Below are 15,064 nucleotides of genomic sequence, written 5' to 3' on the forward strand. Positions count from 1 at the left end.
ATGGCTGCGCAGGGCCGCCACGCCAGGAGCCCCCGGCCCTGCTGCTGTGCGCGAGGCCCTGAATCCTCTTCCCTCCCCACCGCAAAATGCTGACGAGTCCCCGGCCATGGGGAGGATTCAGGATCCCCACGGCCTCGTCCTGCTGCGAGGAGCCACAGGGGCCACAGTTGTGACAGCCACAGCCTCATCACCAACAGCAGCACCAAACCACCCTGTCCCGGTTACTGACACCCCGTCAGCGGCAGCAAAGGAGAAGCACGTCCCGGCTCCGCCGCCGCGGGGGGGGTGACATCCCTGACCCCAAGTGCCCAAAGGCTCCCCATGGGCAGGAGAGCTGGTGGAGAAGGGGCTGGCGAGGATGAACGGATCCTGCTCCATGGCAAAAGACATCGGCCCAGCCATCCATACAGCTGGCTGTTGGCACAGTGCAGGGGTGGGTCTGGGAGAGCTAGAGACCACCTCCCGTAGTTCATATCCACACCAGGACCCATGGGGAGGATGTGCAGAGGGATGGGCTGAAACAGCCCCATTCCTTAAACGTGTTGGCGAAGGTCCTCTCCAAGAAGCCAGAGACAGTGGGGGTGCTCCCACCCACGGGGTACCCCGGCCAAGGCTAGCAGCCCCCAACACACCGTTGCGCCTCACAGCCCCAGAAAAGTAACACCCTAAAGCTTTTCTATGGAAAAGCCAGAAAGTAACAGCCCTACCCCACAGCCAAACCACCCCCTAAAGCAGAGATCAGCTCCCGCTTTCCAGATTTCGTCAGTATGTCCAAGCAGTGGCAGCTGCCGGGTCTAAGGGCAGCTACAGAGCTTTGCTTTGGCCTGAAGGCTCAGGGTGGGGGTCCCATCGCAGCCCCAGCATGCACCTGCCCAGGCAGCCTCTCCCCCGGCATGCGGGGGCCACCCGTGCCCTGGCCGGGGCTCAGCAGAAGAGAATTTACTGGGGCCCAGGAAGGAACCATTGCAAGTTTATAAAAGCTTTTATTTGCTCTTGGTATGACCAAGAATGGGACAGTGATTCTTTATACAATTTTGATACAGTAAGTGGTACAAAAGAATGTGTTTTAAATAAAAAGCCAGAGTGGAGTAGCAAAAATATTAAAAGATTAAGTAAAAAATTGTAGGCATGGGAATTAATCCTAGACCTTAAGTTGATGCTGTTTTTCCACCATCTGAGTCCAAGAGCACGAAGCGCCGCTTTCACCCCTGCCCCGCGCCGGCAGCTCCCCGGGGCAGCGCCGCAGCACCCAGGAGAAGGGGCACCACCCTTGTCGGACAGATTAAACCTCAGCTTTTGGTGTATCATGACTAATTTAATCAAGTTACTTTTTTTTTTTTTTCCTGACAAAAAGGTAGCGCTGAGCCTTCCTCCACAGAGCGGGTCGGCTAAAGCCCCCACTGCAGCAGCACCGCGGGCACCGGGCACAGCCGGGCAGCGGGCACGGGGAGAGCTGCTGTCACACCCTGTTCTAGGCTGGACTGAGGCTTCATTCCACGCAGGGGGCTGGGGAGGGGCGGGGGTCTTCCAAGTAGAGGCTTCCCAAGCAGTTAGTTTGCTAGCTAGCAGGGAGTTTAAGATACCGGCACAAATAAAGTTACCGCAAATTCCTCCAACATTATTATTTTTTTTTTTTTTAATTTTAGCGTCTGCATCGACTCTCGCTGCTCACTCCGCCTCGGCTGGGCCTTGCACTCCACACCACACTACACCGCCAAACCACGCGGCTAAAATCCATGGTTTTTATAGGAACAGAAGTAGACTGTCTAGAAATACTTCAGTTTATTAACTCGGTAAGGAGAGTACGAACCAGAGGTGGCAGCCAGTAGTACCAGCGAGTGGCCTGTTCTCTACCTGTTGGCTTGCAACGAACACAGCGCCTACAAGCGATCCCGAGGGATTTACACAGAGGGAGCCAAGCCCCTGGAAGCAAATAAAAGGCTCATGTTTAAAGCAAGGATTATACAAAAAAAGAAACCACAAACCCTTGATGTATATTTCTCCGTTTTTCCCTTTTTGATATCGTCAGAAAGTGCAGGTTTAACCACAAGGTAGCCGTACTCTATTTACAATGCTGACGGGCAGGCACGGGGCGTGAGAATGGGAATGGCGCCCATTTATCCGCCAGCCCCAGCGTCCTGCCCGGCCCCAAGAGCCACTCGACTGGGAAGGGTTAACACACACGGAGACAAAAATGCCAAAATACAGAGGAAGGGGGAGACACCTCGGTCAGGTCGCTACACGGGAAGCCATTCGAAACTAGAAGTTCAAAGTTAAAACACCATCATTTCATTAAAATTAAATTGGCGTTATTGACTACTTTAATTATTCACCAGAGACAGTCCAAAACCCGAGTGGACAAGAGCGAGGCACAAGCTTGTCCAACTTTAAAGGAGAAGGCGAGGCTCGGGGAGGAAGAAGTGTCTATTTAAAGTATCTGTTCATCCGTGGGCCGGAGCAGCTCTCCTGCGTGGCGTTTGAAAGGCAAAGCGGAGGGACAGATGCTCCCGCAGACAGGGTGCTGGGCTCAGCTGGAGCGGCCGAGCGAGTCGGACTGGCAGCGCTCAGCCCCCTGCCTTTCCAAAATGCCGAAGCCATCAGCGACACCGGAGCCCGGCCAGGGCAGTGCCCAGAGGGCAAAAGTGGGAAGACGAGCTGGAAAAGCGAGTGAAATCACGGAGCAGGGGGCTCGGCAGCCCTGCTGGGATCGCCCGCCGCGTTCCCACAGAGCGGCAGTGAGAGCAAGACTGACCCGAGGACCAATGACTCAGCTTCTAACACTGGAAAATGGAAAGTTTTCAGGGAGGTAATAAATTAAACTGCCAACTTGATGTATTATTTTAAAAAAAAAAAAAAAAAAATCTGGTTTCGCTCAGCCTTTTTGAGGCTCCCAAATGACTCGTCGGAGCGGCTAACGGTAAGAGAGAACTTACAGTTCAAGTTAACTGCTGTCAGTTTGGGAATCGCATGTTATATTCATACACACAAAGTAGACAACCACATCACCCTCCATAGGAAACTAGTGCATGCAAATAACTCTTCCATATCATAAAACCCAACGGCTATGCAGGAGGAGAGAGGAGATATACTAGTGGACTGACATCGGCTAGAGGGACATTAGTAGGTATCTTCAACATTTTTTTACCTTGAAAGCTAAATCAGTGCTTTGTATTAAATTTTTGGCAAACATACCACGTTGCCATCCTTTTAATTAACACGTCACACCATGAAGAAATGCAAATAAAAGCAGCATGCAGGCAAAAGGAAAGAGCTGCGAGTGAAAGAAAAAAAAAAACGGCAGCAGGAACAAGTTCTGAATGGGAAGATCACCAAAAAGGAGACACAGCAGAGTAAATGTGAGTTTGTTTTTTTTGTTGTTTTTTCTTTTTTGCACCACCCTTTGTCCTCGATGCATTACACCAACAATCACAGAAAGCAATCACAAGAGTTCAGTATTTTAAAATGGTCACGTACGGATGGTATATGTCTCCTGCACATGCTTCCACCAGAAGAAAAGAAAAAAAACAACAAACCAAACAGTGAAAACAAAAGTTCCTTTCCACATAAGGCACAGGACAAAATAAACCCCGTTCACAGACTCAAGGCGAAAATGAGTGTTTTCCTGGCTCTTCTGCTGATGCATCTAGAGAATATGGTGATTCAAGCACATGATCCATGACAGAGAATTCCACTGTTGTACAAAATAAATTGTTAATTCTAACTTTTATTCTTATACAATTTGCAGAATCGAGTTGAATATGATTGCTATATGTTTTAATATCAGGAGGAACGGGACTATAATACAACCAAAATGTAGTGGTAAGTTGAGCAGGTACATTAAAAAAAAATAAAATGAAGTCACGGAGATGATTTTCCTATACATGTTGTTGAGAAAAATTATAGTACGCAAGCTGTCCTAAACAGAACAACAAAGGGAGACAGAGCTTGTTAAGATGAGGAACAAAACATTGTTTTAAGGTTAAAAACGGGCAGAGTGGTTTGTTTTGCAGCGAGAAAAAAGGGGCGGTGGATGGCGATTGGTGATATAGGAGAACGCTCAGCAACACTTGCTCTTCCAGCCTGTCACCCCACCTCCGCTGCTGATATCTACATTTTCACTGTTGGGCTCTTTTACAGGGGTCTGCAAGGAAACAAGCAAAAAAGGTTAGGTAACTCTGGAGGCATTCTGAAATAAAGTATTCAGAGCTGAAGGGACTGCGGTTTACAAAAAGACTCACACCACCAAATAATATTATGAGTAAGCTACAGACAAAGAGCTCCACAGAACTGCAGGGAACCCTCCTCTCCTCGCCAGCAAGAGTATGAAAAACCAATTTAAGGGATTTTATTTTTTTTTATTTTGTTTTAAATAAACAACAACTGGAAAGCTAGGGAAAAAAAACCCACCACTTTTGGACTTGGACCACCCCAAAGGAAACTATTTCTAGATCCTGCTCTTAGAACTGACAGTTGAACTTTGGTGGAGTAAGTAAATCACAGTGTACAACTAACACGAGCTGAAGTTCAATTATGTGAACTAATGACCTTAAAAAACCACAGAGTAATTTATGGATAAAGAGGGGTTGTTCAAAACCATCTGCCTTCCAGTTAACCAGGACACCAGTTTCCGAGGCAGCGGACAAAACAGGCTCATCTGTGTCACGGGATGTAAACTTGGTCAAACTAAAGCAAAAATCAAAGTCAAGTGGCTTTGATCAGACACTAAGGTCTACTTTCAGCTGCTTAGAAACACTCATCAGAATACTGCAGTTTTGTCTCTACATCCCTTTTCTTATTCTCTTTGGCACAGCCTTGCAAAAGCAAATCCCCCCGTTCTTCAGATAAATGCATTGAGGCCCAAAATAAAAAATTGAAGTTCCAAAGGGTCAGCGAGACTCACTAGCCTGACCTCCTGTTTACCAAAGGCCAGGGGATTTTCGTCCATTTTCTCACGTAAAGTTCATCAAAAACTGATAAAGAAACAACTCAGGACCACAATGGCGAACCAGACATCGCTGAGCAGACACGCGTTTAACAGGGTTGCGAAAACATCCAGCATTGACCTTGCACCGAACTCCTAATCAATTAACTCAGATGACGTTATCAATAGCGTTCACGCAGGAGAGCGGTGGAAGCCAGTGAGGAAGGCAGCCTCGACACGCACCAGTCCCTACCGCTAAGCTGTCCACGGGAAAAACACGTAGGGTCAACCACTTGGGAGCTAAGCACACATGCTGGAGTTGGCCAACCTGTATCTCCTGAGCTCCACAGTTTCGGTGCTGGAGAGGCATGACTTGATGGTAAGGGGAATGTAAACCAAGCCCTTGGCGATGGGAACATATCAACTAACTGAAGCCAGCCCTGGAGCCAGCCAAGCATCCAGCCCAGCTCAATCCTGCAACAAAATAGTGGCAGCTACTAGAAGATGATGTGTTTTCTACTCATGAAAGACATCAGGGATGCAAGAACAGCGGTATCTCGTAGCTCTGGGCATACAAAGATTTGGGTGCAGGCCACAGTAAAGATAGTCATCTTTGTGGTATGCTGTATGTTTCAGGAGGGGGAGTCAACCAGTAGGAACCGGTGATCCATGTTCTCTCAGTTGCATTATAATCTTCCAATAAAACCTCCAATGAAATGTGGAAGCTGAGAGGGTTAATCATTGGAAACAAGGTAGGAAGTGACAGATCTCGTTCATTTGTTCCATCAACCACACATAAACTCTTCCCAAAAGGCACTTCTGAGTTTTTAGACGGTGTTGTGTATCGATGGAGATGGTGGCAGGGAAAGGACAATTCTCTTCCAGGCCAACTAAAATGTTTTAACTCCAAGCACGTGTATGACACAACCATGAGTTTATGAGCTGAACAGCCAGGAGTTCTTTGGCTCTTTGGTGTATACAACTCCCTCTACAAAGTACTCCTACAATAATGAAACATCAAACAAGCTTTAGAAGCTTAGATGTTTCAGATGTACAAGAGTCCTCCTTCAGGGACTCGCTTGTCTCAGCATGCCAAAGCCAAAAGCTGCAACAATTCAGGTAAATATCAAAAGCGGTGGGAGCTGAAATTTTAGGGTATTTTTCTTCAAACAAATCCTGTAAGCACCTACCTTTCGAAGAATGTCTTCTGCTAATGTGAGGAATGCCTTCTCAATGTTTATATTTGCTTTTGCACTAGTTTCGAAAAACCTAATACCATGCTCCCTAGCAATCTAAACCAAAAAAGAAAGAAGGTGGTTAGCATCACCGTGAAGTAGTCAATTGGTGCAACTTCGGAATCAGCAGCATTTATAAGCATGCAATAGTCTTTCAGCTGTAGGAGGCATCAGAAGTACTAGCTAGACACAGTGTCCCAAAAGAAGATTCAGAACTTAATGATTCAGAAACGGCAACTAAAGTGTATTAAATCACAAGTCAACGTCTGAACATAAGGCCACAGGTAACACACAAACCTCTCGTGATAAGTAACTCAAAGGATGCCTGAAAAATTTGAGTTGTCAAAGAAAGCAGAAACTGCAGCTGAACTCATTCCATTCATTGCAGTTCTTTGCAATGCAGCTTCTGAGAAAACCCTCCCCAGACTCACAAAGCACCAGCAAACCCAGCTACCTTCATTCCCTGGCACAGCCCGTGGCAGGGCAGTCTTGGCACCGACTTGCCTACTTTGATAAGCACGTTTTTGTCCCACACTTACCTGTTCGCCTTTTGCTTTAGGGACAACTCTTTTATCTTCCATGTCACACTTGTTTCCTAACAGCATCCTCTCCACATCTTCATTGGCATGCTAAAACAAGACAAGAGACAGGTTTACATGGGTTCCCCAGCAATCAGTAAATAACTACCTCGCTTTTGTACTTCCAGACTGTTTGAAGTCCAGGCTAACATTTACAGGTCTCGCTGTCCTCCACTTTCCTGAGCTGTAACAAAGACTGCTAGAAATCATTCTTCAGGCAGTGCCTGTAGACTAAATTCCTCAAATACCCTGGAAGTGGAACATGACAACAGCTACAGGTTTGAAACAGCTCTATCACCATCCCAATGCCTGTTATTTTCCACCTTCCTCTTTATTTCTATAGTTTAAGTGTGAAGTCTTCCCTTCTAGTTAATGACACCAGCCTACCAAATCTTCGTTCCTTTGCATTCAATGGCATGGGAAAAGAATCTACTTCCTGCCTGGCACTTGGAGGTGTCAGGTTGTGTGTGTGCTACACGAGCACATTTAGAGAAATGAGGCTACAAAACCTTACAGGAGATAAAGAACCTCACGTCTGTAGCTGCCAACAATCAAGCTTCGTGCACTGGAATGGCTCCAGCTGGTGCTACTGCTTTCTTGGTGTCTGAAGCATCCTTCGCATAGTTTCACTGTAGACAGGTACGTTTCCTTAACAACTGCAACTCTGCTTTAAACCACCACAAAGACAAATAACCAGGAAATTCGTAAAAAAAAAACCCTTTCGTCTGTAATTTTTTTTTAAGAGTTACTGAGTTAACTAACAAAGCGAAATTACAGATCTGTAGCATCACGCTGTTCCTCTGATGTCACAATCATCAGAGCAAGACCATCTGTCAGCTTTGTGCTTTAGCTCTAAGTACTTCACACAGAAGTCGAGAAACTCATGCAGTGAAGCAGCACGCAGAGTATATACCAAGCAAATACAAAACAGGACTTCACAAAGGGAAAACTGAAGTGAGCACCATGCTAACGCTCAGCGTCCAAAGAAAAGCAGGACCACATACACAGGGAACCACCTCTGTAAGGCAAAAGCGAATGCCAATGCTTTCGCAGGGAAAACTGAATGAGCAAAAACACCTTGGCTGTTCAGTTACTGAAGTCCTGCCAATATCCATCATAGTAAGGAAAGAACACGCCAAAGACAACCACCAGACCAGCAGAAAAGTTCCAGCAGCCGCAGCACAAAGCATCACTTAAGTGGATAATTGAAGTACTCTGAAACCTGCCATGAGAAGCTTCTTGGAAAGTCTAATCTGAATTTACTTTCACTCCAACAATCTTAATGCTACTTTACGGTAGCAGGACTAATAGAACTACGGAGGCAAGAGATCCACCTACCCACTACTCCTGCTTACAATAATAACCCACTGCACGTTCCTCAGAAGAATCACCCCCAGATTTTTTCCTTCACGTCACAAGGAGGAAGAACAACCAGACAGCAAAGGCAGATTAAGATATCATGTAGAATAAGTCTCTGAAAATGTTAATTTTTTGTGTACGTACACAAAACTGCTTACACAGCAACAGATTTCTTTCAAATACGGCCAGCCTCAACGTACAAAACTGTGCACTCGAGCAACTCAACAAATTCTTACGAGCCCAAAGCAGAAGCACATGGCATAGCACGCCTCTAGAGAACATGTGGACTTTAAATAATTTGGTATTTAGCAAGGACGAAGATGTAACACCTCTAGGTTTCCTGGCTATTTCTAAATCACGGCTTAAGTACCCTGTAGGAGCACCTGCTTGCACAGAGCAGCAATGCAGAACAGCAGCTTCACTTGTTGAAAATTCTCCTCCTTGAGAAAATATCCTTGGCAACGTTGACTCCTTGTAAAAATCAAAGCGCTTTGTCACTTCATTCACAACTACCATTTGCAGTAATACTGTACATGAGTGGGTAACACCTGCCACCCATCTCACCAAGAAGCCTCAACACTGCACCTGGAACCTCAGAGAATGACTCCATCCCTCATTTCTGCACACGCACTCCCTTAGTGAGCTGCTTCTGTAATAAAAAAAAGCTTCCTGAGATGTCCAACATCCCTTACAAAAACTGCAGCAACCACGCAGCCTTCACAACGCACCCGAAGCTGCGGAGGTTTGTGTGTGACACACTTGAAAACCATGAGGTCAGCAAAAACGCTTCTCAGACACAAAGGTATGAATGACATCCATTACTCAACTTCCTGGAAACTACTGAATTTTTTAAACAAAAGCAACCGCAGAATCTAAAGGCTTTGGTTTCGAGTCTACATCCAGCTCACCGCTGAGTCTCTTCCGGTGCTGCCTTACTCCCACACACACTCTGCACCCTCCAAAACGGGCACCTTTCCGTAAACAGTACAGTTTCCCATTAAAGTCCCAGTATTACATTTTTGCTCTGTAAGAATCTTTCACCAGTCTCAGTGGTCCAACCAGCGTTGCCTGACAGCACCCACCTGCCGACACCCAGTTCCACAGGGCCGTCTTCACACTTTCTAGGAAAACATGAAGCTGGAAAATCCAAACATTTATTCCATTTGGGAACAGCGTAATGAAAGCAAGAACTAACAGTTGTGCTGCTCTCTAACATCTCAGAGCTCCCGGAGAATGAACTCTTGAGGATCCAGGCAGTGAAGTTTTTCACATTAGTTTCTTCTGCTCCACTTGACCTCACTTGAGATGGTACCAGCCTCCCTGTTGGGTGCACTCCTCCAACGAGGACAAAATCAACCACGGAGGTTTGAGCAGTTGGCTAACATTTGACAACAGCAGCCTGCCATGCTACCGCTAACCGTCACGATCAACATGCGAGTAGTTCATGACATCCATTTTCAGGGAGTGGAGGTGATCATATTTAACTGTCTTCGAGGATTTGAGTCACTGTTATAAAACAGGTGAGTACTAGAAGTGACATACTCTATAGCTACTCCACAGCTTACAGCTGAGCGCTCCTCCTCCACACACCACCTTGTGGTAGGCAGCTCCTCCTGGAAACGGCAACTCCCAGTTACTGAAAGACATACTCCTTACCTCTAAGTACTCTCCAGCAGGAAGCAAAGTTTTCTCAGGTATGAATTTGACATTTTGGGACACCACTAGCTCCTGTGCAGTGTTGCAACCCTTCACGCTATTGTTGAAGGAAGAGTTGATGGAGGGAACACAGGACAGCTGAAGAACAGCACCCAAAGCCAGGTGTTCATTTACACCTTTTGCCAGGGTAGAAGCCACAATCCAGAAACTGAGTTCTGTGGGACTCATCACACACTCTATGGATGACACCAAATGGCTCAGTTCCGGGATCTTACAAACATTACTCACCTCATCTATGTTTCTGAGCCACTTGCTGATGTTTTCAAAGCTCTTGGCATTGGTGATGTCATATACTAGCATGATCCCCATGGCACCTCTGTAATAGGAGGTGGTGATGGTGTGAAATCGTTCTTGCCCTGCTGTGTCCCTGCGGAAAACAGACAAGAGTATATATCAGAGGCGAGCTCTAAAGAAACCAGCATGGTGTATCCATTAGACCAGCGTGCACGGCCCGGTACGTGCTCTATGGCACCTCTGCTGAGGGATGTGCAATGTTTTCAAAGAGTGGTAGGACACACTCCAATGTGCATCAGCAGCAGCTTCGAGGAAGGCCCACTCCCTCCCACATGTAGGTGAACATTCAGAGAACAAAAGAGCAAACTTCAGGAAGCCAGGCTCGTGAGGGTACAGAAACTTAGGGTTTGAAGTTTCTCTTTTGGATTTTACTTTAAAACCATCTTTCAGTCAACTATGACAGAGACAAAAGACACTGGACTGCTTAACTGGGCTTACACGATTAAGGTGGCAGAAAATGAAGCTATCTGTTGAACAGCAAAGTGGCAGGTTGCAGTCAGTCTTCTCATATATTACCATAATAAATAAACTCAGTATCAAGTTATGGCAGAAATTTGTTAATGTTAAACTTTGTCTTTTTATTGACAACTTGAAAATTACACCCAGAAGGAGAAACTTTTATTGGCAAATATATTATTTTAGGGAAGTGTCTCAGAGACTTCTGAGCCTTGGGGGAAGCCAGTAGCAGACAGCATGAAAACAGGAGCAATAAATGCTCTACCAACACTTCAACAGGTCCGTGAACTCCAGCAGTGGGAGTATCTGAACAACCCCAGAAAAGTCATTGTCCCAGACGCTCTCTCCTGTCCCAGATCAGTTCTTCCCAAATGAACATAAAAATAAGCCACTTTAAAACTTTATCTACAATTTTTAAGTTACATACCATAACCACTGACCAGCTTGATTAGAAACGGCACAAACCCAGCTGACTTTGTACTCAAGTTTCTGTAGGGAGTTCCCAAAACGTTGCAGGTTGTTTACCAGTGCTGCTGTCAAAGTCAGGAGAGACTGGAACTGTGAGCAGCAATGACCTGCCCCAACTATCCAGGTGACACCACCACAAAGCGAGAGAAGATCCCTTTCAGCTTCAGCAGCTGCTGAGCAGTCATGAAGACAGTCACTCAACATTTTCTGGAAGTCAGACTTACCACTGAGAGGAATTTTGTTTTCAGGTAAGTTTTATGAAGCTTTATCTTACAAATGTATATTCTTGAAATTTTAGATCAAAGCGTATGAAAAATAAATCCAGGAGATATACTGTAACATTAAACTGTTGATTTCTATAAGCAATATGCTGAAAGTTGATCATACATACTGCCAGTGATCTTGCCTTTCCCCATCTCATTCCGAGATCTTTGACAGAATGCATGACATTTGGTTAAACAAACCTGCGTGCCATTAAGTTGAGAATTAGGAGTTACCTGCACATTCCACAGTGTCTTTCAGAGGACATAAACCCAACAGATTGCACGTTCACAGACACTTTTCAGTGACACTACTGACATAAGAAAGGGATAGGCCTGGTGGAGCAGGTCCAGAGCTGGCCACAGAAACGATCCGAGGGCTGGAGCTCGGGTTGGCCGAGATGGCCTTTAACGGTTCCTTCCCACCCAAATTATTATGCGATTTGATGATTCTATGACAAAGTAGAATCAAAGGTGTCTCTAAATTTAACCTGGTCTAAATTGAGATTACACGTTTCCTAACCATCTTCAGAAAGGCACAGTGTTCCCCCCTTGACCTACAGACCCACATTTCCTTGCTCACAAACCAGTAACCCCAGAAAAGATGATGGACTGCAGTTGAACTAGTTCAACCCATTTCCCTCTCAACCGCTCCTGAGGTCAGAGGAAATGCCTTGGCAGAACATGGACACCACCAGGCACTGAGACTGGTGAAAACTCAGCTCTCCCCACTGTCCCATCACCTACAGTTGATCAGCAAACACTGCCTGTAGCTGCCAAATGAATTTGTTTAAGCACACGTCAGATTTCTGGCCAAGTATCAGCTGGCACATGGGGAGTAAATGAAAAGCCCCTAAATCTGAAGATGCCATGGAGGATGAGTTCCTGAGATGCAGGGGAAATGCTCTACAGAGTTTCTTCTCAAAGAGTCTTAGCAGCTCTGTTTAGCTCAGACTCCAGATCACAGTTTTGAGGCTGACTGTTCCCAATCTTTTATCTCCCCCTAGGAAATCATAAACACTAGGAAGAGGCCAAAGAGCAAAGGAGGAGGAATAGTGGCAGGTCCTAAACCTGAGCACCACTTTGTCCAGAGACATTCTAACACGCCATGCTGTGCAGAGGTCTAGCTTGCTGCCAGTAGCCTAGAGAGGCAATCTAGTCCATTCCCTGGCTCTACAAAACATTGAGGGATACCCACATCATTTCTCAAGGACGCCTGATGTTCTGCTGGAGACCTCTAATGAATGCTGGCTTGAATTCCCTTCTCTCATTTCCTTTCTGTCCCATTTGGAAGTTTCTTCTGATGGCACACTTGGGTCTTTCTTAGTGCAAATTAAGGCTGTCAATCCTTGTCTTACTTTTCACAGGTAACTAGAGGAGTTCATTTCCCTTCTTTCTACAATTATCTTTTACGTATATAAACACAGCTCTTGCACCTTCCCTGATTTTTCTCAAGCCACCTCAAGCTCTTTAGACCTTACTCACCGGCCAAAGCTCTAAGATACGCAGCCTCACCTATTACTCTCTCTGGACTCCCTCCAATTTGCCCATGTCTAAGCAAAAACCAGCACACTACTCCAGCTGAAGAGTCTTATCAGCCTCATACAGGAATATCTTCTAGAGGACCTTGGCATGCCTGTTTACACATCCCACTCCCTTTCCCTATGATTAAACAGATTTTTCTGACACTCGAGTAATAGATTACACGTACTGAACTTGATAATTTTGCATTTGTCTCTACTGAATTTCATAGGACTTCTTTCAACGATAGTTCTCCAATCAGTCAAAAGCAACCTGAATTATAATCTAGTCCTCTATGCAATCTACATTTTGCAACTTCATCTTTTCCTGCTTAGCTTAAATACAATAACTATACTCTCTATTCTCTTATCTCAACCATTAAAGATAACGTTGCTTATCCTGAAACACAGGACAGACTCTTGCAAAATATCTCACCAGAACTCTTACTTACACATCATTTATCTTCTCTGCTCATGAGTTTTGCATCCACTCCATAGCGTCTTTACCTAAGTCGTTTCCTCCTAACTTGCTCAGATCAAGCAGGACAGTGTCAGAAAAGCCTTACCAAAAACACCAAGACATACGCCATATGCGATTTCGCCCCTTCCAACAAGGCCAGCAGCTGTTACAGTAAAAATTCAGATTGATTTAACACAACTTGGCAACACTTAGTTGTTTCTCATTGCTTGTCACGTCCTATGCACCTACAACTAACTTGCTTAGTTAACTCCTCCGGTGTTTTTTTTCTGGCAACTGAAGCTAAGCTAATGGATGAAAAGAAAGCTGGGGAGGCAAAAAGCAAAGAACCTGGAGTGCTTCCCCTGTTGGTTTTTGGTTTTGTCTTTTTTTTTTTAAAGTACGTACTATATTTGCCCTTTCCCCTTCTTAATGGATTCTCCATTCATTATTCAGAGATGACTCTTAATGGATACGAGATTAGAGAACAGACTGAAGCAAACAGAGGAAGTGAGTTATGGTTTTCAACTGCCCATGACTGACGAATCCACCCTGAGCAAATGGCACAAGACAACCGGAGACCGCAGCTCTTTTTTACCGCCCTGGCTTTCCGTTCCTTTGTTCAAACCTCGAGGATGTAAGAATATGCTCTAAAGCTATGGGCGTGCAATAAATCCTTGACGTAGGAAAAAACACTTGTGGAAGCTCTCTGAGCTGAAATAGATGTAGACAAGAACTAGTAAGATAGCCAAGGAAAATGAGGCCCTACTGCACAAAGGGAAACTGAGAGAACTTGGGTTTGTTTAGCTCCAAAATGGAGACAAAGAAGGTCGTCCTGTGGGACCAGGGAAAGGAGAAGCACCAGGAAAGCTAAAAATCTATTTAAATTATTCTCATGTCAACATTGAAGTATGCATAAGCTATACCATATCAAAGGTTTAACCTACAGAGAAAGGAATTTCTAGGACAGCCTTCCGGTTGACCTAGCAGAGACTAAAGAAACCTTGAAACGTACTATGATTTGTTTATGAAATATTTACATGGATGCAACAAGAAGAGATTGTATTTGATGATCTGTGAAGATCCTTCCAGTCCACATAGCTTGAAATAAAGGTCTTCAACATATTAAACCAAATAATTCCTAGCAAAATAATCCTAAGAATTTTATTATTGTCCCACTATTTTTTCTTATAATATTTTTAAAACTACGCAGCAGAATACTGCATTGAAGAAAGTGCACTGCCGACACCGGGCACTCTGGAAGCTTTAGCGACACAAAGGAACATCTGTAAGATACTTCAAGACCAGCAAATTTCAGCTTTTCTGAAAAATATTCAACCAGGAAATAAACAGATAAATCTATAGCTAGTGAGGTATCTAATTGCTTTATAGGAAGTCAGACTGATGTGCCAAAAGAGTCTCCTCCACTTTGAGCTATGCACATGGTGAAGAGTCAAAAATCTCTCAGCAGCAAGAGTTAACTTTTAGGTGTTCCTGGGGTAATTGCAAAAATTAATGAGACTGGTCGTACCCTCGTTAGTGGTGCTGTCTGCAGCTTTGGCTGTTCACCACCAGACTTACTCAAGGCAAGAATTTGCGTGTAACAGGGAATTTCCACATGTGGAGCTATTCAGATAGCTATGCTGCTGCACATTTCTTTGGCTGGGACAGGTGTCCCAGGTCAGATGATATTTTAGCAACGGGCTGATTGCTGGATAAAACAAAATTCTGAGGACACTTTTCTAGCCATGTAAAAGTGATCCCAGCAAAGATGCACTGACAGACAAGTGTTACTTCACA

The 15,064-nt window shown here is 45.0% G+C and overlaps 1 protein-coding gene across 3 annotated transcripts in view; it reads right to left on the reverse strand.

Moving 5' to 3' along the window:
• Positions 1-2,853: 2,853 nt before the first annotated feature.
• The window catches only part of RAB10 (RAB10, member RAS oncogene family), a 46,283-nt gene continuing 34,072 nt past the window's right edge, over positions 2,854-15,064 (reverse strand). Inside the window, exons 3-6 of one of the 3 annotated variants that reach the window (XM_086631461.1) lie at positions 10,038-10,176; positions 6,696-6,785; positions 6,112-6,213; positions 2,854-4,141 (exon numbers count right to left, since the gene is read on the reverse strand). In XM_086631461.1, the coding sequence (XP_086487587.1) occupies positions 4,058-4,141; positions 6,112-6,213; positions 6,696-6,785; positions 10,038-10,176 (415 nt within the window). In that variant the 3' untranslated portion in view covers positions 2,854-4,057. The other 2 variants (XM_086631463.1, XM_086631464.1) reach the window with 2 other exon arrangements.

The sequence above is a fragment of the Tauraco erythrolophus genome, chromosome 2, assembly GCF_009769465.1.
Source record: "Tauraco erythrolophus isolate bTauEry1 chromosome 2, bTauEry1.pri, whole genome shotgun sequence".
NCBI classification, from domain to species: Eukaryota; Metazoa; Chordata; class Aves; order Musophagiformes; family Musophagidae; genus Tauraco; species Tauraco erythrolophus.